Below are 27,649 nucleotides of genomic sequence, written 5' to 3'. Positions count from 1 at the left end.
GGCTGATGGGTACGATTGCCTCCTCCCGCTCTGGAATCCCCTTCACCTTGAGGTTCTCCGTCCGGCCTTCCACCCATCTATAGGCCCATCACCTGCTAAATCATGTCCACATCAATTGACCTTGCCTCATCATTTGTTGGTTGGCCCTTAGTAGCTCCTCTAAGACCTGGTCCGTGTTCCTCTGTCTGGGCTGCTCATTCTCTTCCTGGTTCTCCATCCGGCCTCTGATGTTATCCACTTCGGTGTCTGAAAATGGGTCTGGCCCCTCTTCTCTACCTCGACCCCTGCCTTTGCCTCTACCACAGCCTCTCTGGAAAACTAGTGCTTGGTATCTCGGTGGCATCACCCGCTCTTGTTCCCCACTCTGGCCAAGAACATGCTCTGATACCACTGTAATATTCCAAAATAGAAATTTACAGAGATAACAAAGACATGCAACAATTTCAACACAAAAATTTACTCAGTAAACACACATGTAAATAGGAATTCTTCCTGGAACACCAAATTGGCCAATTTTTATTAATTATAATTGCTGGAGTACAGGAGAAGATGGAAGGAGTGTGCTTGGGCTTGCACAAGGCAAGCTACAAGCCTCAGGTGGATGATACAAAAGTGCCCATCTGCTATAATCTTTGCTGCACCCAAAATACTGTGATGTTCCCTTAAAAATGCTCTGCTGGCTGACTTCAGGCTTTGATATACCCCCTCAAAACAACCCAGAAATTTCTGCAACTTTGGGGATGTACTCCTCTCCAAAAACCTAAAAAACCCAGAAAGGGTTTTGCCTGGTTTTGACCTGGCAATTTCAACCCCTTGGGGATTGGCCCTCCTCCAACGCTGGTTCTCATTGCCTGTAGCTGAAACTGCTGTAACTTGCTGCCACAAGGTTGGAAACCTCTCCAAATCAGACTCCCAACAATATCTCCACAACCTAGCTCCCAAATCCTCCGGTAAACCTCCAACCAAGAGTCCCCCTCTAGTGACTGCGCAGTCCTGTGTGAGGATGACGCAATCTCTCCAATCAACAGTTCGAACTAGGTGTTTAACTGGCTATCCTGCTGCAAATTCTCCTCCTCGAAATGGCAACTCGATGTGGGCAATGGAAGCCCTCCTAGGGTGGCACTCGAAGTCCACCGCAGAGAGGGATGAGCTTCACTCCTTGGGAAGCTCTTGTGCTGAACAACACTTGTAGCTTAGCTAAACAGCCAAAGAAACAATGAAATTGTCAAATGATCAAAAGGCCCCAAATGCTGCTCACTTCCTCCAATTTATGCTTGCTCCCTTGGGCCCCACATGGGTCCCATCAAATATTTTGATCCCCACTTAGGAAATTTGAATTGCCTTCATGGGGTGTGTATTTTTGGGTGGGCGAGTGGCCCCTACAATCCACTAAAAGCACATCAACCCCCTTTCTCCTAAGTTCTCCTATCAAATTTTCCTAAAGCCAAAAATAACAAAATTGCCAAAATTGATTTTCTCCTCACCTTGGGAAAATTATTAGGAAGGGACATTACAGAAAATCCACATATACATCAATACATTTACACATGAAAATCAAGTGAATGAATTTCTCATTAATGAATGCAGTAAACCAACCAGAGATGGGACTACCACATTCCACCTGACCATAGATTGGCTGAGCCAAGTCTCTCTTCAGCCAATCACCCCCGTACCATAGTCCAAGCATGAATGTGGGACTCAAACCAAAAGAACCATCTAGGGCATACCGAGGCTAAACCCCTTGATCCCCATCAACAAAAATCAGGTTTTACCGTAATCCATCACGGATGACTAGGCCAACACATTGAACACATCATAACAAGCTTTACCGTGATCTCCACTCGATCACTAGGCCAAACACACATGGATGCCATCGGATTTATCCACCTACACCGTGAAGAATTTTCTTATCTCCTAGTCTTTCAGGGTTTACCACAATCCAAACTCATATCACTAGGCCCTAAATCGAGACCCACTCTCCAGGCTTTACAACATATCCCAAACCCGAGATTACTAGGCCCAACAGAGAGCAACCCACCTCTTGGCTTTACTGTATATCCTGCCATTCACCGGCAATGATTCCTAGGCCCACTGAGGCAACACAATCCTGACTTTACCGCAACCCATAGTCTGGCTCAGGGGTCACTAGGCCAGTGGCTTTACCATGATCCACAGTCTGGTTCAGGGACCACTAGGCCATGTGCTCTATCATTCAGAGATCCAACCTACTTAGCTTTGAATCCATCTGACAATCTAGCTCAACCAAAACATGAGAACCCGATCACACCATGGCTATCTGGAAATGGCAAAGCTAGGTTGAAAACACTGTTACACCTGGCAAAACCCATGCCACAACAACAAAGAACCACATGCAATACCATGCATGGCAAATCTAGCAAGGAAAATACACATGCAAGTTGATACCTGCACTGAAGCCTGATATAGCTGCTTGATCTTGCCTTTCCCTGCTTGATCTTTGCTTCCTATTGCCTTCTTTGCCTTTCTTGTTCCAAGAATCCAAGTATGCCACACCCACCAAGAGTGCTCCAAAAAAACTCTAAGTGTCCAAGAGTATGAGAGAGAGAGAATAATGAGAGAGCTCCAAAACTCAACTGACAAAAGGTTACCAACTGATCCTCAGAAGCCTTTTTATGAATGAGGCCTCTATTTTCTTCATTTTCCTCCTCACATGCAATGTGTAACCTTTCACCTCCCTTTTCTACTAATTTCCATTATGATCATAAATAAATGTGCCAAAAATGCCATTTTGCCTTTCTAAAGCCTTAGCCATTGCCTTTGCTAATTTCCTTAGTCATAAACAACCAAATGAACACCCCGTAGGATGTCCTGCCCAACATTAAGCTTGGAATAAATGTCCCATCAATCGTGGTTATTGTTCTTAACTTTTATTACGTGGAATTTTCACAAGGGCTGTTACAAAACCCTCCCCCTTGGGGGATACTATCCTCGGTGTTCAATCACACATATACCATAGCAACTCGCTGGAAGAGGACATACTGCTCATGGAACATTTTAACAGAGCTCATTGTGGTATTTACATTGATCATCCTGCTGAGTGCCAACCCACATGACATCATAACATGATGATAACATAATCACATGATAGCATAGTAACATCACAACATAATCATAATGAAATAACACCCATACCACATAGTGGAGCTTTATAACATAGCTCATGGCGGTATTTACATCCATATACATATGTACATATAGCAACATCACCAAAAATATATACCAAAAACATATACATCATATATATATATCAAAACATATACCAAACACCATATCTAAGCGTATACCAAAACACTATATCAAAGCATATACCAAACCACCATATTGAAGCTGGTTTTCCTCAACCGGCAAACAAGGAATGATACATAGCCGACATCTGATCTGCCATTTCCCATGTAGCTTCATCGGGACCAAAGTGCTTCCATTGCAATTTAACTTGCTTGATTGCTCGATTTCGGAGTATGAGCACCTTTTTTTGCAATATACGCTGAGGCTCCGGTTGGAATTCTCTATCTGGTTCCACCTTCAATACAGACCAGTCAATCGCATGATCAACATCCTTAACATATTTTTTAAGCAAAGATACATGGAAAACATCATGAACTTTCATTGTCGGAGGCAGTGCAAGTCGATAATCTACTGGCCCAATCCTCTCAATGATATTGAAGGGTCCACAAAACCGTGGTGCCAACTTGGCACAAGATCCAATTCGCAACGAGTTCTTTGGTTTGATGCACAAGTACACTTGTTCCCCAACCTGGAACTCCTTGAACAACCTGTTATTATTTGCATAACTCTTCTGCCGATCTTGTGCTGCCTTTAGATCTTTCTTTATAATTTGCATTTCTTGTTCCATGTTTGCCAACATCTTTGGTCCAATCAAAATAACCTGTTAACTGGATCACTCCAATTGATAGGAGTGTTACTCCGCCCATACAATGCCTCAAATGGACCCATCCTTAATGACTTCTGATAACTGTTGTTGTATGTGAACTCTACCAAAGGGAGATACTCTTCCCACTTCCTTTGTTGATATATCACATACATCCTCAACATGTCCTCTAATATCCTGTTGACCCTCTTTGTCTGTCCATATGTCTTTCAGATGATAAGTTTTGTTGAAGGCGAACTCTGCCAAAACCTGCAAATAACTCCCTCCAAAACTTGTAAGTGAACTTTGCATCCCTGTCTGAAACAATCTTCTTTGGAACACCATGCAATCTAACCACATCTCTGATGAATGCCTGTGCCACATCGTTAGCTAAGAATGTAGATTTCAATGGAATGAAATGTGCAACCTGTTAGTGTCAGCCTTTCCAACCTTCCTCCAGTGATCAAATATGCTCTTACAAAGTGGTCTCAGAGTGTCAAGGTCAAATTTTGTCATTTCAGCGAGTCTTCAAGCAAAATTTGGTCACTAGGCATTAGGTCTAGGGTTTGCTTTAACTCCTTCTAAAGTTGTCCAAATCACCATTCAGCTGAGTTTATCATCATTCATAGGGTTGTCATTATCATGTCAGTGTCTAATGAGTCATTTTACACCTTGTTCATGCTTCAGTTGCACCTAGGCAAGGTCATTTTCCTCTCCTAGGGTTTTGAAGCCAATTTCTCTTGGATGGTTAAATCATCGGCAAAACTTGTATCCTGATGTTCATACACCTTCCCCTATCTTTAAAGTACCTTATCAAACACTTCCCATCCCTTAGATCCGCCAAATTCCTCATTTTTGCACAAACCCTAGTTTCTAGCTACAACCTGGCAATTTTCTAGGTTTGGCCTGTGTTTTGCCCTTTTGGACCCCTTCCCCTCACTCAATCTCTGAGATTCCACTTTCCCTTGCTTCCTAACATCCCTCCCTACTTCCAAAAATTTCCCCAAGAATTTAGAAGCCCCTTATCCCCTTCATTTCGCTTCATTTCGGCAAAATTCCTTGTTTCACACATCGGGACAAGTCGCACTCAAATGATGTTTCAGAGCAATCAAAGATGAATTTTGCAAAACTGAGAGAGGTTTTTGTCCACAATATGCCAAAGAAGAAAAACCTCCTTCACTTTTTGCACAGGTGTCATGGTTTTAGAGAAATGTCAAAATTACAATCGCCGGATCCAAGGAGGTTGGCCAAGGCACTAAAACGACGGAAAAGGCCCGATCCCCTCCACATCTTGGCCGAGGCTTCCTTGAAGGAGCATGGCACTAAATAGCCTAGCCACAGCACAAATCCCAAGAAATTTTGAGCATTTTGGGTAAATTTTGGTTTTTTCAGGCAATTTACAGGTTTTCTCCATTAACGGGTCTCACCCCCCGCGCGACCCTTCATCCTGGCAACTCCATTTTGCAAAAACTCAGCATTTCCAGATTTGTCATGAGAAGTTACATATGCTCATCCATGGACAAGAGATTTTATGAAGTTTTGGGCCTCCAGAAAGTCAAAAAACAAGTAAAAAATGACTTTCTACCACATTTTTGAGACACAGAAAGCAGTCTTGGGAGATTGCACTTTTGGAGGGGCAAATGACCACCAAATTCAGAAATTCCAGTTGGGTTGGAAAGTAGACTCACAAACCTTTCCAACAAGCCTACTCTTGTTCAATTTGGACACCTGGAAGTGCCCCAAAAGTGGTCCCAAAGGCGTGCGACCCGTCAGGCAGAGGCGCGCGACCCGTCAGGCAAATTTCTCCAAATTTCAGTGTACAACTCAGAAAAACGCAGTTTGACTCTGTTTGACTTTTTGGGGTGGATTATTATGCTCTTTGATGTAATTAATGTACTTTTATGACACTTTTACACTTATGTACCTCTTCTAGAAGATTCATTCATGAAAAAGGTGAAAATTAAATGAATGAATTGGTTTCCTAGCTTATAGAGGCAAGCTGTTTTGACTGCCTAGTTTTCAGTGCTTAGTTTAGAAGTGTTTGAAACAACTCCTAGGATAGTGAGCTCGATCCATAGAGGCAGGGAAAGAGGTTAGATGATCTATATTATGTACTTTCTTGCTCATTTTCATGGTTGGACTCTTGAGGGAGAAGCTCTTATTGTATTACTCACTGTATCTCTGCAATTTTTGGTAAAGGAAGACCAGGGTTTTGCAGTCCTTTTTGGGATTCTTGTGGTTACATGTATTGATGGTGTGTTTCTCTATGTACTTGTAAGCGTGTTATGTGAATCATTTCCTTTCTTTCCTTCTGCACATTAGGCAAATGAAGTGTTAAAGTAGAACTCATGACTGTCATGCTCTGCTTTTAAGTTTGCTTAATTTAAATGTTTTCTACTGTTTAAGGAGAATTCAAAGTTATTGTTTGCTCTCCTTAGCTCCGCACCTGTCTTTCTCATCCATTCACCTCAATCTAAGGCATCAATATTGTATCCTATCTCGCCCCAAAGAACCCCCTACAGAAACTGTGTCCTATCCCCGCACCCAAAATTGCCACTCCTCAATTTGCCACCAAAAACCCTAAAAATCCCAAATCAACCCTTTTGATCAGTTTACTAGCCTAAAATCAGTGTTACCCTATTGGTTATCTTGCCCATTGAAGATTTTGACCGAGATAGACCGGAGAGAGCCCTCTCCTGCCCCGTAGGGCTAGCTACGAGGCTAAGTGGTTTGATGTTGCCTTGAGGTTTACCTTTCTCAGTCTGAGGTGAAATTTCAAGTGCTAACACAACCTTTGTTACCCTGTCCACAATGACCAAGATGGAATCATGCTGCTTCACTGTCTTAGGAAACTCTATGATGAAATCCATGGAAATGACCTCCCATTTCCACTCTGGAATAGTGATCCGCTGTAGCAGTCCACCTAGATGTTTACACTATGCTTTCACTCGCAGACAATTGAAACACCTCACCACAAACTCTGCTACATCCCTCTTCAAATTCGGCCAATAGTAGAATCTCTTTACCACCGTCAGTGTCTTTGATAACCTGGGTGACTTGAATAAGGTTTTGCATGAAACTCCCTCAAGATCACCTTCTTGAGCTCACTGTTATCAGGTATGTTTATCCTATCTCAAAACCTGACGAATCCATTTGCTGTAAGACAATAATACATACCCTTTGCACCTGCTTCTGTACCTGTACATGTACTCTGCTGAAACCTATGGACAATCTCCATACCTAACATCTTGTTGACCTGCCTACAAAATCTTATCTTGTAAGTCTATCCCATAGGAGCTCATAGCTGCTAAGTGATTTGCCTCTACCCATTTGTTGAGAGCATCTGCCACCTTGTTCTCTTTACCTTTGATGTACCTGATCTTGAAATCAAACTCGCTGATCGTGGCCAACCATTTAGCGTGCTTGGCGTTCAGATTCTGTTGGTCAAACAAATTCCTCAACCCAATGTGATCATTCATAAGTTCAAACCTCCTGCCAAGAAGATAATGTCTCCACATCTTCAATGCATGTATGATCGCTGCTAACTCAAGATCATGTGTCGGGTAGTTCTACTCTTGCTTGTTTAGTTTCCGAGACTCATAGCATACCACATGTCCATCTTGCATAAGGACTCCACCAAGCCCTTTCTTGCAAGCGTCTGTATATACCACAAATTCTTTCTCCGGATCCGCAATCTATAGCACTGGTGCATGTGTCAACAACTGCTTAAGCTGCTCAAAGCTAGCCTCACACTCCTCTATCCATTCGAACTTCTTACCTTTCCTTTGCAATAATGTGATGGGATAAACAATCGGCGAGAAATTCCTGATGAACCTCCTGTAATATCCTTCTAGACCCATGAAAGATCTTACCTCATCCACATTCTTAGGAGCTACCCACTCCATGTTGGCCCTTCTCTTCTCTGGATCTACTGCAGTGCCTTACTTGGAGACAATATGTCCCAAGTAGTGTGCCTCGGTCTGAAAGAAACTACACTTGTTGAGCTTAGCATACAACTGATGCTCCCTCAGCAACCTCAACACTGCTGCTAAATGCTCGACATTCTCTTTCTCATTTTTAAAATATATTAGTATATCATCAATGAATAACAAACTTATACAAATATGGACGCAACACACTATTCATCAAGCACATGAATGTAGTTGGAGCATTAGTTAAGCCAAATTGAACAACAACAAACACATAATGCCCATACTTGCCCTGAACGCAGTCTTGTAAATGTCCTCGTCTTTGATGCATACTTGATGGTATCGGGATCTCAAGTCAATCTTTGAGAACACTGCTACTCTCTTCAGTTGATCGAACAAGTCATCAATCCTCGACAGAGGGTACCTGTTCTTGATTGTCACTTTGTTCAACTGCCTGTAGTCAATGCACAATCTGAGAGTATTGTCTTTCTTCTTCACAAACAAGACCGGTGTGACCCAAGGTGATAAACTTGGCCTAACGTATCCCTTGTCCAACATTTCCTTTAACTACAACTTTAGCTCAACCAACTCAGGTGTGCTCATCCTGTAAGGTGCTTTTGATGTTGGAGCTACCCTCAGGAGACAAGTCAGCCACTCAGACAGCTTGTCCCTGGGTCCCACCGCTGTTCTGAATCTCTTTTGCCATAATCGCTCTCATGCTATGGGCAAGGGAGCGACCAACAACCCAAAGTCGCTTTCACAGGCTTGCCTACCAGCGACTAGAAACCAAAATTGCCAGTTCTATGCCAATGACCCTGAGATTTAAGCCACTTTTTTAGGCCTAGAGCCTAGGCCACTGCCTAGAATGGAGTGATAGCTTGAAATCAGTAAAAACACAGGGACCAATGATGCAAAAGCAATAAGTCGCACAAGACTTTTATCAAACTCCTACTAGCCATGCCAGGCATTTCGTCAAACATATCATCAACATGTAACCTAAATGGGCAAACAACATAATTAAGTGTAGGGATTAAATACTTATATGAGAATCGCTATGAACCATTGTTCCCTCGCTATCTATTTATTTACAAATAAAACATGTTGAGAGCCATACATAGATGTTGTCATAAAATATACACATAACCAGTGTAATAGGAACATAATTACCATAAACATATCAACCATCAAAATCCACATATACATCAATACATTTACACATGAAAATCAGGGGAATGAATTTCTCATTAATGAATGTAATAAACCAACTGGAGATGGGACTACCACGTTCCACCCGATCGTAGATTGGCTGAGCCAAGTCTCTCTTTAGCCAATTACCCCCGTGCCCTATTCCAAGCATGAATGTCAGGCTCAAACCAAAAGAACTAACCAAGGCGCACTGAGGCTAAACCACCTCACCCCCATCAACAAAAATCAGGCTTTATTGTAATCCATCCCGGATGACTAGGCCAACACAATGAACACATTATAATAGGCTTTACCGTGATCTCCACTCGATCATTAGGCCAAACAAACACGAATTCCACTGGATTTCTCCACCTACATCGTGAGGAATTTTCCTGTCTCCTAGTCTCTTAGGCTCTACCACAATCCATACCCGGATCACTAGACCCTAAACCGAGACCCACTCTTTAGGCTTTACCATATATCCCAAACCCAGGATTACTAGGCCCAATGGAGAGAAACCCACCTCTTGGCTTTACCATATATCCTGCCATTCACTGACAAGGATTCCTAGGCCCACCGAGGCAACACAATCATGGCTTTACTGCAACCCAAAGTCTGGCTCAGGGGTCACTAGGCTAGTGGCTTTACCGTGATCCACAGTCTAGTTCAGGGACCACTAGGCCCTACTACCATTCAGAGATCCACACCACTCAACTTCGAATCCATCCGGCAATCTAGCTCAACCAAAACATGAGAACCCCATCACACCATGGCTATCCGGAAATAGCAAGGCTAGGTTGAAAAGACTGTTACAACTAGAAAAATCTAGGCCACAACAACAAAGAACCACATGCAATACCATGCATGCCAAATCTAGCAAGGAAAATACGCATGGAAGTTGATACCTGCAATGAAGCCTATAGCTGCTTGATCTTTGCTTCCTCTTGCCTTCTTTGCCTTTCTTGCTCCAAGAATCCAAGTATGCCACACCCACCAAGAGTGCTCCAAGAAAACTCTAAGTGTCCAAGAGTATGAGAGAGAGAGAATAATGAGAGAGCTCCAAAACTTAATTGACAAAAGGTTACCAACTGATCCTCAAAAGCCTTTTTATGAATGAAGCCTCTATTTTCTTCATTTTCCGTTATTTCCCTTCATTTTCCTCCTCACATGCAACTTGTGACCTTTCACCTCCCTTTTCTCATAATTTCCATTATTTTCATAAATAAATGTGCCAAAAATGCCATTTTTCCTTTCCAAAGCCTTAGCCATTGCCTTTGCCAATTTCCTTAACCATAAACAACCAAATGAACACCCCCTAGGATGTCTTGCCAAATTCAACATGGAATAAGTATTCCATCAATCATGATTATTGTTTTTAATTTTTATTACATGAAATTTTCACCGGGGCTGTTACACATGCCATAGTACAAGGGTAGATATAATGAGAGAGGCCCACACCTTGGGTGTATGAGTGTAGGAGGGAGCAATCATGGTACATGAGTTACCCCGACCTTTGTTTTTCCACCCTTTTTCATATGCCTTTTGTCTTTTATTGCTTTTCTTCATTTTATTGCTCAGGGCTTGAGGGGATGAGAGCATAATGTGTAAGATGTAGTAGTGATTATCCGCTTAAGGTAAGGTAGTTCATCACCCACCAGGGGTTGGTACAATCATGGGTTCCTTAATGATGAGAGGACTTGCAATTTACAATTCAATAGCTCTAGTACTAGATGGACATGCTAGTGGTTTTAATGAGGGACTTGCAATTTACAATTCAATAGTTCTAGTACTAGATGGACATGCTAGTGGTGTTCCTCCCAAGTTTTATTGAAAATAAGAATGTGTTCTAGATAAATAACAATAAAAAATCATAAATGAGGATGGAAGGTGTCATTAATTATTAGTTTTTGTAGCATCAGATGGTGTTCTAGTCTCGAGACTTTGTAAAGAGGCTAAAGTGTTGAGAAATATAGGGGCAACAAGTGTAGGTGATTTCTATTACTTGATAACTGATTGTGATGTATTTTCACTTTACTTGATTAACTTCTTTCTTTTTGCTTATTGTTATTAGTTGTTAAAATTAGCAACTAGGGCCAAACTCCATGTGGGTCATCTTATTAATGGAAGATGATATTTTTCTTGGATCCCTCTCATCGAGAAGTGTAGGATTGATCTAAAGATCATCTGATTTCGATAAGTATTCATGGAGATATGAATTTATTTGTGTTATGGGACAATTCTTCAAGGTTGGCCAACGACCAAATAAACCCCACTTATACTCAACGTTTTAGTATAAATAGAGGTGGCCTTCAAGTCATTTCAACACACTTGGGATCTCTTCCTCTCTACTTGTCTTTGGGTTTTAGTAAGGAGGAGAGATCCTAAGGGATAACGCTGCCCTAATCCAGAGGGTAGCAGTCGGAACTGCTGGGAAAGCTGACGCAGAGGGCAGAAGCCAGAACTGCCGAGAATAGCCGGAACTGTCGAGAACTGTCGGAACAGCCGGGAAAGCTAATGCAAAGGGAAGAATCCAGAACATCCAGAATTATAGGAATAGTCGGGAACTGCTAGAACAGCTGGGAAAGTTGACGCAGAGGGCAGAACTCGGAACTACCGGGAACAGCTGGAACTGACGGAACATTCGGGAACAACCGGAACTGCCAGAACTGCTGAGAACAACCGGAACTGCCGGGAACAGCGAGAACTGTCGGGAACAACTAGAACTGCTGAGAACTACCGGAACAGCCGAAGCATCTGTCTTCGAAGGAGAGCAGCATGCAAGGGACAACTAGCATGCAACAACAAGCATGCTAAGGACAACAAGCATGCTAGGGACAACAAGTAAGAAAGGGACAACTAGCATGCTGTTGAAAATGCAACAAGATGATGGAGCTTAGTGAAAAGAAGTCGCCTTCACTAAGTGGGCCCGCAGGCTATTTTTGGCACAAAGTCTATTTTTAGACATATGGATCATGGTCTATGAGTTGCAGGATGCTATTTATGGATGATTGGTCATGTTGGTAAAAATAGATGGACCTCTATTTTTTGACATATGGGCGGAGTCTATTTTTAGACTGCCAGTCTAAAAATAGAACAGTCGAATATTATTAGCTCTTAATAATATTTGGACTATAAACATTATCTTATCTTCTTGCAGCACTTCAGTTCGAGCTACAGATGTGGCACATGCAACTGCCAGAAGGAAATACGCTTTTCCTATGGGTTAGTTGAGCTATTGCATGATGGACTTCAATTAGAACTCAAGTGATTGAGATTGGTGGAGTTGATTGAGGAGTTGATGGAGTTGTGTTCAGTTTGACTTAGTTGAACTAGTTGTATTTAGTCTAACTGCCAAATACACTAGTGATGAGTGATGTGAATTAATTATTAATTAATTCACTAATTATTAACACATAAATCAACTAAAGAATACATCAGTTAACTCAGTGCATGGACAGTTTAGTGGAGACAAGTGTTAGAGGTGGGTGAAAGGGTGAGACTACTATCAGTTGTGACTATAGCTGTGCATGAGATTTGCACAATCATTGATTGAGATTGCCAATGAAGATTGTGCAGTACAAGCCAAGGGAAATCGAACTTGGATCTGATCTATTCTCAACTTGGATTGCGTAGTAGAGGCAGGCAAACAGTGGAGGAGATTTGAACCCACGACTTGTTCAAATCTGAGCTAGTTTGTGTGTAGCATGTGGAGATAGTACTGAGTACTTGTGAGGAGTATTGTACTATGTATTGTTACATGTTCTCTATCATTATAATATACAGATAGTTGGGGTTCTTCAGCTGTATGCTTTCCCTATTACATACTGTGTTGATATGTGTGATTAATGTTTTCAATATGCGCATGCGATTGTTTCTTAATTCCGCAAATTGATGATCAATGGTAGAGGAGGTTATGTATTATGCATGCATTCCGTAAATAGTGTATAATTAGGATAATCTCTGTGAATAAGTATTATATTATTCAAAATTTCTACATGGTATCAGAGCGAAGTTGATCATCAGATCTATTATTCAGAAAGTGATTTCATTTTATTTCTTTAGGCAGAGTCTGTAATCGGGCCAGGTAGCCTCTGGATTCATCCTTCTTTGGGAAGGTGAGATATCCGGTAAATGCCCATACAGTCAATCTCTGTATGAGAAATACTTTGTTCTAACGAATTTTAGATCAGAGGCGGTTGAGTTTTGAGCTGGTGGAATTCGAATTTGTAGCAGTGTTTTCTTGGTGTCAAAGTTGAAATGTCTTTCAACGGATTGCGATTTGAGTATGCCCTTGAAGGCAGCTCGAATTATATTGCATGGAAAGACAGGATGGAGGCGATGTTAAATGATAATGGGTTGAAGGAGTTCATAGATGTTGAGGTCCCAAAGCCTACTGATGCTGCTCACGTTGAGGCTTGGAAAAAGAAGACAACAAAGTGCCGAAGGATTCTGTTGGAGGGCGTGAAGGATCACATTATATCCAGCCTGCATGGAAAGGCTTCTCCATACTTGATGTGGAAAGCGTTGACAGATTTATTCCAAATCAAGAGCGACGAGAGGAAGTTGGTGCTCAAGGATAAACTCAGAAACATTAAGTGTGAGAAAGGAGACAGTATGCCCAAGTATCTCACGAAGTTCACCCAATGCCGGGATGAGCTGGGAAGTGTGGGGGTGACTGTCGATGATGAGGACTTGGTGAGCTTGGCTCTCCTTGGTCTTCCAAAGAGTTGGCATTTCTATCAGGGCTCTGTCAATGGTCGGGAGAAATTGCCAGGATGGGAGAGACTTTGGTCTGATCTTGTGCAAGAGGAGATCAGGCGGAATACCAGGGACGGATCTTCATCAAAGGCATCTGATGAAGAAAATTGCGCTTTGGCAACCAAAGCAAAGAAGGGGAAGAACAAGGAAGCTTCTCATTCCGGTGTGAAAGGCAAGAAACAGGACATGTCCAAGGTGAAGTGCTTTCACTGTCACTAGCATGGACATTATGCCACAAATTGTCCACAGAAGAAGAAAAATAAGCAAGCTGCTGGATCTGCAGCGGGAGAGGCCTTAGCCTCGCAGTTTGAGCTGGATTTTTCGCTGATCGCATGCTTGGTATCAAGTGTGATGGGATCGGTATGGTTCTTGGACAGTGGTGCGTCTTTTCACATGACAGGAGATCGAGATTTGTTTTCTGATCTGGATGAGAAAGATCTTGGAGTGCACATCGAGATGGGTGATGATGGTAGATACAGTGCGACTGGTATCGGTACCATTTCCTTTGAGAGGGAGTTTGGTAAACCCTTCGTATTGAAGGAAGTGATGCATGTTCCAGGATTGAAGAAGAATCTTATCTCTGTGGCGATGTTAGAAGACAAGGGATATGATGTTGTCTTCAGCGAGGGAAAGGCTTTCCTGCATAGTAAGACAAATGGAGAAACTCGGAAGATAGGGGTTCGAGTCAAGAACCTTTATCAATTGCATGTAGATGGCTGCACAGCAATGGCATGCAAGGCAGAAGGATTGGTGAGCCGGGATGATGGTGAGCTGTGGCACCGGAGATTGGGCCACCTTCACCATAGAGCCTTGAGGATACTGCAATAGATTTCTACTGGGCTTCCTAAAGGCACTCTTGCGCAGTCAGGTCAATGCAAGGGGTGTACTTTGGGAAAATTTGTGAAAACCACCTTTCACGAGAAGGATAGTCGCGCCACGACGATCCTTGTGAGAATTCACACAGACGTGTGTGGACCTTTCTCAGTAGCTTTGACAGCAAAGCACAAGTACTATGTGATCTTTGTTGATGATTTATCTCGAAAGTGCTAGATCTTCTTCATGCAGAAGAAGAGCGAGACATACTCAAAGTTCTGTGAGTTCAAAGCACTGGTCGAGAAGGAATCGGGGAAGAAGGTGAAGGCTCTTAGGAGCAACAATGGTGGTGAATTCATCTCTAGCGAGTTCAAGGACTTCTGCAGCGCAGAAGGGATTCGAAGAGAGCTCATAGCTCCCCATAACCCACAACAGAACGGGGTTGCTGAGCGAAAGAACAAAACGATCGTGGGTGCTGCACGGGTGATGTTGCATGATCAGGGCCTACCCCTTCACTTGTGGGCGGAGGCATGCAATACTGCTGTATATGTGCAGAACTGTTGTCCTCACAAGATATTTGGCATTAGTACACCCAAGGAGGCTTATTCTGGTAAGAGGTCTGATATTTCCCATTTGAGGATTTTTGGTTCTCTTGTTTACATGCATGTGACGAAGGATGCCAGGAAGAAGCTGGAGCCAACCGCAGAGGTTGGGATATTTGTGGGGTACACTGATACGCCCCACAACTATCGTGTGTATTTGCCAGACAGTCGCAAGACCGTTGTGCGACGAGATATCAAATTTCAGGAGGAGAAAGCCATGAAGTGTTCGCTTGAGAGGGAGCCGCACTTGCATGCAGATGAGGAGCTATTAGTTCTTAAGGATGAGCTTCAGGATGTGGATCAGCCACAAGATGAAGTTCATGGAGTGGAAGAGACCACTCATGCAGAGGGCGAAAGTGCACTACAGAAGCTGAGCGACTGGCTCAAGATGCAGAGAAGGTTGTAGGACCACCTACAGCACAACGCAGACAGAGACAGTCACCTGATCGGTACACTGGATACATGGCTCTTGTGAGCAAATGTGTTGTGACTGAGCCATCCTCTTTCGAGGAAGCTGTGGAGGATCCCGCATGGGTAGATGCCATGGTGGAAGAGTATGATTCGATTGTCAGAAACAGTGCATGGGAGATTGTCCCAAGACCGGAGGGGAAATCAGTGGTGGGTTCGAGATGGATCTACAAAGTGAAGCAGGCAGCTGACAGGAGTGTGGAGAAGTACAAGGCAAGACAGGTTGCCCGAGGCTTCTCACAGATAGAGGCAGATCCTAACCTATACCAAATTGTGGTGGAGGGTAAGTTGCTGATCATTGTACTTTATGTAGATGATTTGATTTTGACGGGAGATGAGCTGTTAATACTTTCATGCAAGGAGGATCTTGCTAGAGAGTTTGAGATGAAGGACTTGGGCCTCCTTCATTATTTCCTGGGATTGGAAATTTGGCAGCGCAGTGATGGACTATTTGTTTCTCAGGGTAACTATGCCCGGGAGATACTGGAGAAGTTCAACATGCATGGCTGCAAGCCTATTGATACTCCTCTTCTTGGAGGATGGAGGAAGGAGGTTGCTACTTCAGCGGAGGTAGTGGATGCCACTGTTTATCGACAGTTGGTGGGGTCGCTTATGTATCTGGTCAATACACGACCCGATATATGCTATGCTGTTAACCAGCTTTCACAAGCTATGGTTAAGCCAACCAAGCTCTTTTGGAAGGCAGACAAGCATGTATTATGTTATCTCAGAGGCACATCGGGATATGGATTGTGGTACAGATAGGAGGATGAGGTGAAGCTATGTGGCTTCACGGATGCAGATTGGGTAGGGAGCCCAACGGACAGAAAGAGCACATCTGGAGGGATCTTCAGTATTGGGTCGACAACAGTTTCTTGGTACAGCAGGAAGTAGAGATCCGTGGCACTCAGTTTAGCAGAGGCTGAGTATATGGCAACAAGTTTGGCTGCATGCGAGGCTATATGGATGAGGAAGATCCTGGTCGGGTTGTTCGGGTCACACTTGGAGCCTACTGTGATTTATTGTGATAACCAAAGTTGCATTAAACTCTCAGCTAATCTAGTATTTCATGATCTCTATCCAAGCACATCGACATCATGTACCATCATATCAGAGATTGTGTGCAATAGAGAATCATGTTACTTTCATACATTCCCACGGAGGATCAAGATGCTGATATCTTGACGAAGGCGCTCACCAGGAGCAAATTCGAATACCACAGAGGCAGGATAAGGGTTGTAGATAATCCATATCTTGTTGAGAGGGAGTGTTGAAAATGCAACAAGATGATGGAGCTTAGTGAAAAGAAGTCGCCTTCACTAAGTTGGCCCGCAGGCTATTTTTGGCGCAAAGTCTATTTTTAGACTGTATATTTCTAGACATATGGATCATGGTCTATGAGTTGCAGGATGCTATTTATGGGTGATTGGTCATGTTGGTAAAAATAGATGGACCTCTATTTTTAAACATATGGGCGGAGTCTATTTTTAGACTGCCAGTCTAAAAATAGAACAGTCGAATATTATTAGCTCTTAATAATATTTGGACTATAAACATTATCTTATCCTCTTGCAACACTTCAGTTCGAGCTACGGATGTGGCACATGCAACTGCCAGAAGGAAATACGCTTTTCCTATGGGTTAGTTGAGCTATTGCATGATGGACTTCAGTTAGAACTCAAGTGATTGAGTTTGGTGGAGTTGATTGAGGAGTTGATGGAGTTGTGTTCAGTTTGACTTAGTTGAACTAGTTGTATTTAGTCTAACTACCAAATACACTAGTGATGTGTGATGTGAATTAATTATTAATTAATTCACTAATTATTAACTCATAAATCAGCTAAAGGATACATCAGTTAACTCAGTGCATGGACAGTTCAATGGAGACAAGTGGTAGAGGTGGGTGAAAGGGTGAGACTACTATTAGTTGTGACTATCGCTGTGCATGAGATTTGCACAATCATTGATTGAGATTGCCAATGAGGATTGTGCAGTACAAGCCAAGGGAATTCGAACTTGGATCTAATCTATTCTCAACTTGGATTGCACAGTAGAGGCAGGCAAACAATGGAGGAGATTTGAACTCGTGACTTGTTCAGATTTGAGCTAGTTTGTGTGTAGCATGTGGAGATAGTACTGGGTACTTGTGAGGAGTATTGTACTATGTATTGTTACATGTTCTCTATCATTATAATATACAGATAGTTGGAGGTTTTCAGCTGTATGCTTTCCCCATTACATACTGTGTTGATATGTGTGATTGATGTTTTCAATGTGCGCATGCGATTGTTTCTTAATTCCGCAAATTGATGATCAATGGTAGGGGAGGTTATGTATTATGCATGCATTTCGGAAATAGTGTATAATCAGGATAATCTCTGTGAATAAATGTTATATTATTCAAAATTTCTACACATGCAACAACAAGCATGCGAAGGACAACAAGCATGCTAGGGACAACAAGTAAGAAAGGGACAACAAGCAAGCAAGGTGCAACCTACACGTAGGTCAGTATGGCAACATGGTGCAGCAATGGCACATAATGCAGTACAGTGATGGGTACAATGATGATTAATGAAGCGTGATGAGATGCAACATAGTGATGATAGGTGTAGCGTGGTGCAGCGCGGTGAGGTGCAACATGATGACGAAATGCAGCACAACGATAGGTGAAGGAATCACCTTGGAGAATCAGTTGAAGCCGCATGTCTTCAACTGATCTCATGTATCATCTTCTTAGAGATGATCTATGCTCTTATCTAGATAATTCAAAGTGTTGACTTTTGTTGTAAACGTATTATCTCTCTCTCTCTCTATTGAACTATTGAAGAACATATAAGAAGAATTGATCAAGGGTTTCCCCACATTGGGGTTTGTCCCTGGCTAGCGCCACATCTTTTGTCCTCTTGTCTTGGCTTGTCTTCTATGATTTATGTTTATGTTCTATCTGCAATTTACTTTAATGCTGATGTGATTGCTAATCTGAAAAGATATTTAGCTAACTGTGAAAATTGAAATAAATTGCTCTAAGCATGGAACATACCTAAAATTAACATTAGTGTTCTTCTATCATCAACCAGTTACCAAAACAAAAGAACAATGAGACAATAGAACACAAGATGTAGGCAATCATCCAGGACCAAAACCTCTCCAATCTTGAGAGGAAAACCCAAACGAATTCCTCTTCTTATAGAAACTTCAATTGACGAATTCCAAGACCTATGTTGATTTGGGGTAGCATCGAATGTGCTCTAGCTATGAAAATTGGTGGAGAGGCTAAAGCACATGAGATCTCCAAGACCCAGAAATGGTTTGTGCAGATTCTAAGCGGTTTGGGAGATATTAAAATAATTATTTTTAATGGAGTTCCTAAGTCTAAACTTAGGAAAAATAAAATATTAATGGGTATTAATTAGAGATATTAAGGGTCCAAAAGTCATGGATCAAGCCAAATGTAATCTTAGCCGTTGATTAGAGATTTAATCTCGGCCGTTGTTGGACCAACGAGAAAAGTATAAGAGGAGGCTTGAGGGTCAATTGGAGGACACACCAAGGGAGATCAAGAATTCGATTTTCTGGGGCAGGGTTTCTTGCGGAAATCGAATGAGTGATCTGAGTTGCAGCTGAGGGTTAGTGAATACATAGTAGAGAGGCAGAGTTGGTACCAGAGAGGCAGCACAGAGCCCAATGAGGTTGACGCAGAGGCAGCCAGGAGTTGCGTAGAGCCAGAGAGGCCAACGTGTGAGACGCAGAGGGTCCAGGGGCTGATGCAGAGGCTCCAAAAGTTGATGCAGAGGCTCCAAAAGTTGATGCAGAGGCTAGCAGAGCTGATGAAAGGCCTAGAGGCAACTCTGGGAGGATTTCGTGGGACAGACTGGGAGCTAGTGAGCCGGATAAGGTGACGCAGTCCCTATCAGAGCAGCAGAAGCTGCAATTGTTGCTGTGGGATCATTCATCTGGTGATTTATCAGTCAGAATATCTGTCTCCGAGTGAGAGGTACTACTTCTGAGGGCATTCTTTGTTGGGTGAACCATTTCTAGCACCTTGGTTGTATTCTGAAAATTGCATAATAATAAAACCCTTTGAATAGCTGCACTGATTTTCCCGCATTGGGTTTTTCCGGGGACATTAGTCCAAAAATAACGGTGTCACTTGTGTGCTTGTTTACTTTCAGTTGATGATATGTAGATGTTGATACTGTACTTGTATTTATTTTCAGTATTTACATGGTAAATAACTTGTTAAGTAATTGAACAAGTAGGAAGAAATAAATCAGATAGTACAGGAAGAATTTCTAATGGGTTAAACTTAGAAATTCCAACAACCTAGATCCTTGACCAAGAACTCCTCCAAGACCTGGACCCTTGACCAAGAAATCCTCCAAGACCAAATCAATCCTTGTCTTAAGTCAAAAATAATTTATTCTTGATGTTGCTGCAATTTCTCCTCCTTTACGCCTTGACCATGCAACCCTAGTCTAAAATCTTTGGCCTCTCTTCCTGCAATTGACTAGAATTTCTACACGTGTGACCGATTTAGGGTAACTTTAGCCCTTATCCTCCTTTGCTTGGTTGGTGCTAGTCTCTTTGTGACTTCGGCCTGCAAGATAGCCTCTTCCCTTGACTTAATTCAACCTCCTTGAGATGATTGTTCCTTTATTTTGCTGCAACAGTGTAAACCCTAGTCTCCTCACATGTGTGAACAAAACTAGCCCAAAACAGATCCAAAAATCCCTTCGCTCTTCCTTCTTCCTTGACCTCTTCTTCTTCTCTTGACGTGAGTCTCTTTTCTTGTCCAATGATCAAACTTCTTGTACTTGAGTGAGTGGTCTTCAAATGAGGTCGATGGCTCTATATATAGGCTTCTTGACACATCCTTTTAGGCTGACTTGAAGTGTCGTTAGGCCGACTTGTTGTTCCATGAAGCCAACTTGATGCTTGCACATTTGACTTGGTCTTGGAGGGTCTTTTGACTCAAATAAATTCTTTACAATATGTAACATGCCCCAAATGGGTCTTTCACACATGACAATTACCTAAAAGCTTTCAATGGTAGCTTGACCTAAAAAATAAATCTCCTTGAGCATAAAACCCACGCCTCAAGATTAACAAAAACATATTTATTTTTCTTATTACATCAAATACATAAAATCATGATTACACGTCATTATGAAGACCGAACCTAGTTACATATTTCAACACTACCTCTTAACTAGGGAGGTATTCATAAGGTACTTGGACATTCTCAATCTGAGGAATTCTCATAAGAAGAGTTAGATTCGTAACCCATCTCTATCTCTCCACAAGATCAAAGAACAATGCTAGCAAGATCAATGATTTATAGACACCTTCATCATTGTCTCTCAAGGAACATACCCCACCCGGTTGTTCATAGGGAGTGTCCTTCCAGGACTATTTTTATCTTGGATTCCTAGTCCTCAAAGAATATCGGTCCTCTACGACTACTCTTATCTTGGATTCCCTACCACATCCTCAAGGAGTATCGTATGCTAGATGCTTACCCAACCCTCCATTGTTTGTTCCCGAGTGAAGACAAGAATGATGTGTCTATCTCTCCATCTCAACGAGGTAGGATATACCCATTCCAATGAAGGAATGTACCCATTCCTATAAAAGGAATGTACCCAAGCTCCCTCTTAGCTTAGGGACTTGCTTCGAGGCTCCCTCTTAATTAGGGACCTATTTCTAACAGCAACTCTTTATTCGTTGGTGGAGATCATGGGACCTTCAACTGCTTGTAGCGCTCCTTCATTTTATGTCATGGATTTCATCTTTCAATATTATGGATTTTTCATCTTTGTAGGGCATCAGCCATCCATCACTTTCCTTCATGAGTCACATTTGTCATGTTATATCTCTTTCTATCGAGAAGTGATCTTCTAGTCCACATCTGGCTTTTTCTTTATGCATCTACCTCTTCCACGTCATGTTTCCTCTAGGATCTTTCATCCAACCACATGAGTGCCTAGTTGTAGGTGAAGTCTACAACTCTCTTTCAGTAGCCCTATATCAACCCATCTAGATGTTATTCAAAAAATCAAAATGAACATCAAATCAAAGTTACCTTTTATGATGGCCTTTCATAATGACATTTGTTTGCTTGCAACATCAACATCCTGTACATGTATTGACACATCTCCAAGATATACAATGTCAAGGGTTTCCTTTCTTTTCATACGTCATTAGGGTCTTCATATTTTTCCCATGGATATATCATAGTCAAAAATTTTAGTCCTTGGATGTTGATTTCCTTCTCCAAAGTTGCATGTTTCATGTTCTCTTCCTTTATTCACACATTTCTTCCCAGGAACTTCCAACATAGTTCCTTCATCACCTCATGAGGACATATTATGTTGATTTCATCTAGTTAATATGCGAACCATGCCTTTATGCATCCTTTTAATGAGAGAGATCCTTTTCTTTTGATCGTACTCATGAATTAGAGCATGCATCCTTACTATCTACAACTATATAATGACATGACTTAACTCATTTAAACATATACATACATGCCTCCTTTCTTCTTTGGTCATCTAGACTTCCTTCAGTAGGTTCCCGTCCTTGAATGAGAGTGCTTAAATTATCTTTGACATGTTGCATTCCTTTGTCATCATACCATCATTGTTCAAATAATGAATCCCATCCAAAGTGGAACTCTCAACGAGACATCTTTCAATTGATGAACCTTCTAATAAAGATTCCAGCAGAGGATCTTGATTATCCTCATCTTGTAGATGCTCCTTTCCAATGGTGATGAGTTCCATACTAGATGACTCTCTTCTATCCATAAGTACTACTTATGCTTCTAAAGAGGTTATCAAGAGCTATTTTCTTCTAATAATGACTACCATAGACTTCAGCTATCTTTCAATCTTCACATAATGATGTTATGAGCTCTTGTTTTTAACTATATGCTATTATGATGCCATCCCCTAAAATGATGCATCCTATGATGCTTCTAATGCTTCCTACCGTGATAGCTATATTTTACAAAAACTGAAAAGAACCATGTGGAGAAGACTTATCTCAATCATAGTAGAGATCTTTTACTTCTTCCTTCTTGGATTTCTTCTTTTCTGCTTCTTCAGTGGTATGGGCTTCTTCCTTTGTTTTGCTGTAGTAGTGTAAGCCCAGTCTCCTCGCACGTGTGAACAGAACTAGCCCAAAACAGATCCAAAAATCCCTTTGGTCTTCCTTCTTCGTTGAACTCTTCTTCTTCATTTGATGTGAGACTCTTTTCTTGTCCAATGGTCGAACTTCTTGTACTTGACTGAGTGGTCTTCAAATGAGGTCGATGGCTCTATATATAGGCTTCTTGACACATCCATTTAGGATGACTTGAAGTGTCCTTAGGCCGACTTGTTCCATGAAGCCAACTTGATGCTTGCACATTTGACTTGATCTTGGAGGGTCTTTGGACTCTAATTTGACTCAAATAAATTCTTTACAATATGTAACATGCCCCAAATGGGTCTTTCATATATGATAATGACCTAGAAGCTCTCAATGGGAGCTTGACCTAAAAAATAAACCTCCTTGAGCATGAAACCCATGCCTCAAGATTAACAAAAACAAATTTATTTTTCTTATTACATCAAATACATAAAATCATGATTACACGTGTCATTATGAAGACGGAACCTAGTTACATATTTCAACATAAAGCACATGAGTTCTCCAAAACCCAAAATTTGTTTCTAGAAATGCCACCTAGAGATAGCTCAATTAAATTAATTGACCATCATTTAAATTCTTCCTAAGTTTAACTTAGGAAAATTGGTTAATTAATAGCAATTAATTGAGAAAGGTGAGAATTTTCTAGAAACTCACATGGATCGACTTGGAGATGATCTCAACCATCGATTAAGTTTTAATCATGGTCGTTGGAGTTGCAACTGGAGATTATAAGAAGAGGTCGATGGGTAGATGGAAAAACACACTTGGAGAGCAAGTTTCCTTGGGCAGTTCGATTTTCTAGAGAGCAACATTTTGTCGGAAGAGTTCAGGCCAGAGGGGGGATGTAGAGACAGAGAGGGGTAGAGACAGTGAGTCTGTAGGAATTTTTCCAGTTCCGAAGAGTCAACTATAGGAGGGTCGAGTTTCCTCAATGGGGGTCTGCGCGAAAGCTTTAGAGGCAGAGTTGGATTTGGCCAGATAGAGGGTCGATTCAATTATTGGAGGCCTGGGCAATTTCTGGAAGGGGTCAGCAAGTCGTTCTCAGAGGCTGAGTTGGGAAGATGACTTGATCAGTTGTAGTTTCCAAGCACAGGGGTGACGCAGAGGCTAGCACAGGGGCTTTTGTGTAACTTATTTGTGCCAGTTGTGGCATTGGATCAGTGCCAGGTGAGACGAAATTTGTCTCACTAATTTTTGTGGCCATTTTATCTTGTAGAGGATCGCCGGTTTTGGCATCCAATTGTACTTAAAATTTTTCACTGCCGCATAATAATAAAACCCTCAACTACTGCTCCAGTTTTCCCACAATGGGTTTTTTCTAGGGACTTTTGTCCAAAAATAATTGTGTTATTTTTGTGTGTGCTAGCATTTCTCAATTCCTATTTTAGCTTCCGCAATATTTTTTATTTGGTGAGGAAATCACAGTGTGAATATTTCGTTATTTTGCCGTAAACAAAATAAACTGCGTAATAATTTTATCAGTTAGAAGAATTATTTCCATTTGCTGCATTTCAAGGAATTTTTCACATTAATGAGCCTTTGTGTATGTAGCAAGAGCATTGGTAAGCCCAAAGGGCATGCCCAACCACTCATATAACCTAAACATTGTCTTGGATGAGGTCTTCCAAGTATCACAGGGGTTCATGCAAACTTGATGATAACTCGTAGTTAAATCCATCTTAGTAAATAGCATAGCACCTTTGAGGTGGTCCAACAAATCATCAATGCAACATAGCAGATAATGAATTTTGTCAGTGTTTTTGTTGAGAGCATGATAGTCGGTGATTAGACACCAGTCTCTAGTATGTTTCTCAGGGATAACGAAGGCTATGGAAGCAGAAAGGGAGGAGTCGAATTGAAGATGGCCAGAATTAAAAGGGATTGAATTGTCTTTCAATTTCTGTAATCCTCGCATGGGGCGAATTGGTAGGTTGGAATATCAGGTAGAGAAGCCCCTAGAAGTTAGAACTAATTCAAGGAGCGTTTGATAGCATGGAGAGGAGGAAGACCTTCTGTTGGCAGAAAGTCATCTGAAAACTTGGTGAAAGCATGCTATCTTAAGGAGTAGCGTACCAGGCAATAAACAATAATATGCGATGGAAGCTAGGGAAACCTATAAGCACACCAAGCCATGAATGCACAACATGAAGGAGCATCAATTCACCAATATTACTTGGGAAAACCCTTAGGATATCGGAATTCCTACCATGAATGCGGTAGGGGCCAATTGAGAGTGCATTTTGCTAAGACAAAAACCCCATGAAGTCAGCCAACACTCTACCAAACTCCTCATGTTCAAGATGCAAGCCTCCAAAAATTGAGATGATGATTGTAACAAAAGATGGAAATCCATCAGTAAATATGCATCAAACTATTACCACCTTGATTCCATATCCAAAAATACTCCAAATGCAGCCTTGGGCAGAATCTTCAACCTGGAATAGTCCCTATGCTATATGAGGGGGTAATACCTAGGACAGTAGTTAGTTCTATATGTGGTATAAACAGCCTTTCCTCAGATCTGATCTCATGATTGTTATTATGCAAAATTACTATGAATATCTGATTAATGGCTTCACTTTTTGGGGCTTAATGTGCTGTACTAACTTTGTTTGTGTTGACTGATTTGGGTTGTGTTCTACAGGAATCAAATGTTGTTCGTGTAGGTGAATATAGGCTGCCTGAAGCTCAAGCAGGAACGGCTTTGTATTTTGATTTTCCACAACCAATGCAGGCTCAAAGGATAACATTTGAATTGCTAGGAGACATTACAGCTTTCTATGATGATTCAACAGAACAAGATGAGTTTGATGTTAGAGACCCCCCTTTGGCATCTGGACTCTCTCTAGCAAACAAAATCAAAGTATATCATTATGCCCAACCTTTTGAGCTTGGAAAGTGGGCAAATCTGTCTGCTGTATAACAGAACTTTTGTTGATGCCCAAGATCTGAAAATTAATAGTTATGAACAAGTTATGATTATAAATGCTGTAAAATATAATGGTATGCCCCTTAAATTTTATAGAAGTGAAATGAAACATGGTCACGAGTAAGAAGTTATATAAAACATGGCCATGAGCAAGTGTATACTAATTTAAGCGATGGTTTATAATATTTCATTTTATGTAGTTTAATGTTAATCAAACATTAAAAGTGTTTTGTTAGTTTCACGAGCTTCTATAGTTTGTTATTATTATTGTTTAAATTGTAAACGTTGTGGACAACAATCATCAATTTCCTTAACCTTTATGTAATCATGGAACAGTCACAGTGAAAATATAATTGAGGTATTTGCACAATAGAATGCTTAGCAATATTTGAATTCTCAGTTGATGTATAAGCAGTATCTATTGTAAGACGGAACTAGCCACATGCTGCCTAGACTTCACATTTAATGTGCCACAGAAATAGAATATTTTTTTGCAAACCAAGTAACATTATTTTGTAGGTTTAAGTGTGACAGAATATTTTCAAACCAAAATAAGTGTTTGTAGTTACAAATATGGTATCCCAAATATCAACATGCAGTTATAAATACCAGTTGCAATTCGAAAGTAAATTACTGATATAAGCCAAGCCCAAGGTTACATACTAGGTAAGAAGCACACTACTCAACCATGTCAAATTGGAGCACTGTTTGGTTGCAAAATATTTTGTTTCTAAGTTTGGAACATTACAAGAGGTAACGCAGCTGAATGATCTTTGATCTTTGTTTTAAGGAGATTCTCCCACGGCCATAATCTTTGATCGAAAGACCTTTATAGGGAAGGAGGATGATGACATAAATTAGATCCAAAGCATAATTGCAAAAACAAGTGAAAGAACAATCTTAAAGGGTGAGGCAGTTAGATGGTGAGAAGAAGCGAGATGATATATCCAGGAAGAAAATAGCAATCAAATAAGCTATGAACAAGATTCCCATACAAGACGATATACAATCTTTCATCAAATGCTATGTAACTCCACAAACTAACAATGAAGGCCTTAGTGACAATCATGGGTCTGGGTCAAACAAGGGAAGCAAACTATGGAATAGTGGAAGTAGAACAATACGAATTAAAAGAGTCTACGCTACAGTTTAACCCTCTTAGTGGATTAGCAAACTCGAGATTGGCCTCTGCTGTTTTTGTGACGAAATAGAAATGGTTACTAGCCGCTCAAGTTTCAGTGATGAAAGAAAAATGATTGGATTAGTACTACATTTTATTGATGGGCTTGCTCATATGAGGGGAGTTGATTGGATGGGAATCAAATAACAGTGAATGCATTTGAGAGATTTGTTTTTCTTCCAACCTGTATGAAAAAACTGGGATAAGTTACATGTAGAAATTAATGCTATTTAGCGTTTAATGCAAAACAACAGCAATAACAGATAATATTTCACCTCGTAAACCTAATCAACAAAGACAATCCAAGAGAAAATATACTAAATGTGTGCCCATAAGTTTTAGCCCTCCAGAACAATCCTATCTTGCAAAATCAGATCTGAAATTTACTCATGACAGTTGCAAATAGAACAGAAAAATTACCCTATCTTCTTCAATGTTGGATCACTTAACTATTTCAACCTTGACTTATGTCAAATATTTGAGACATACCAAAACGTGAAGTAATAGATCACTGAAAATCAAATATGTGATTACACAAGTATCGGACAGCTAGAATTTTTATTAATATTCCTAAAGATTAAATCCATATACATGCCATAGCATCATCACTAGGCTAGTACAATCCTAGTGATGGAAAACAATGAAAACCCTTATGCCAAGGAACTCAACAAGCATGTGCAT

At 41.1% G+C, this 27,649-nt stretch overlaps 1 protein-coding gene across 3 annotated transcripts in view; it reads left to right on the top strand.

Moving 5' to 3' along the window:
* The window catches only part of SAC9 (sacI homology domain-containing protein / WW domain-containing protein), a 339,290-nt gene extending 313,261 nt beyond the window's left edge, over positions 1 to 26,029 (top strand). For all 3 annotated transcript variants that reach the window (XM_089419453.1, XM_089419451.1, XM_089419452.1), the window contains one exon: positions 25,504 to 26,029. In XM_089419453.1, coding sequence (XP_089275579.1) covers positions 25,504 to 25,782 — 279 coding nt within the window. In that variant the 3' untranslated portion in view covers positions 25,783 to 26,029. The remainder of the gene's footprint in view (positions 1 to 25,503) is intronic.
* The last annotated feature ends 1,620 nt before the right edge of the window (positions 26,030 to 27,649 follow it).

The sequence above is a fragment of the Pinus tabuliformis genome, chromosome 4_1 (assembly GCF_031772625.1).
Source record: "Pinus tabuliformis cultivar Carrire ecotype Pingquan chromosome 4_1, CPIR1, whole genome shotgun sequence".
NCBI classification, from domain to species: Eukaryota; Viridiplantae; Streptophyta; class Pinopsida; order Pinales; family Pinaceae; genus Pinus; species Pinus tabuliformis.
The sequence above is the reverse complement of the archived record's forward strand: the minus strand, read 5'-3'. Positions and strand labels throughout refer to the sequence as shown.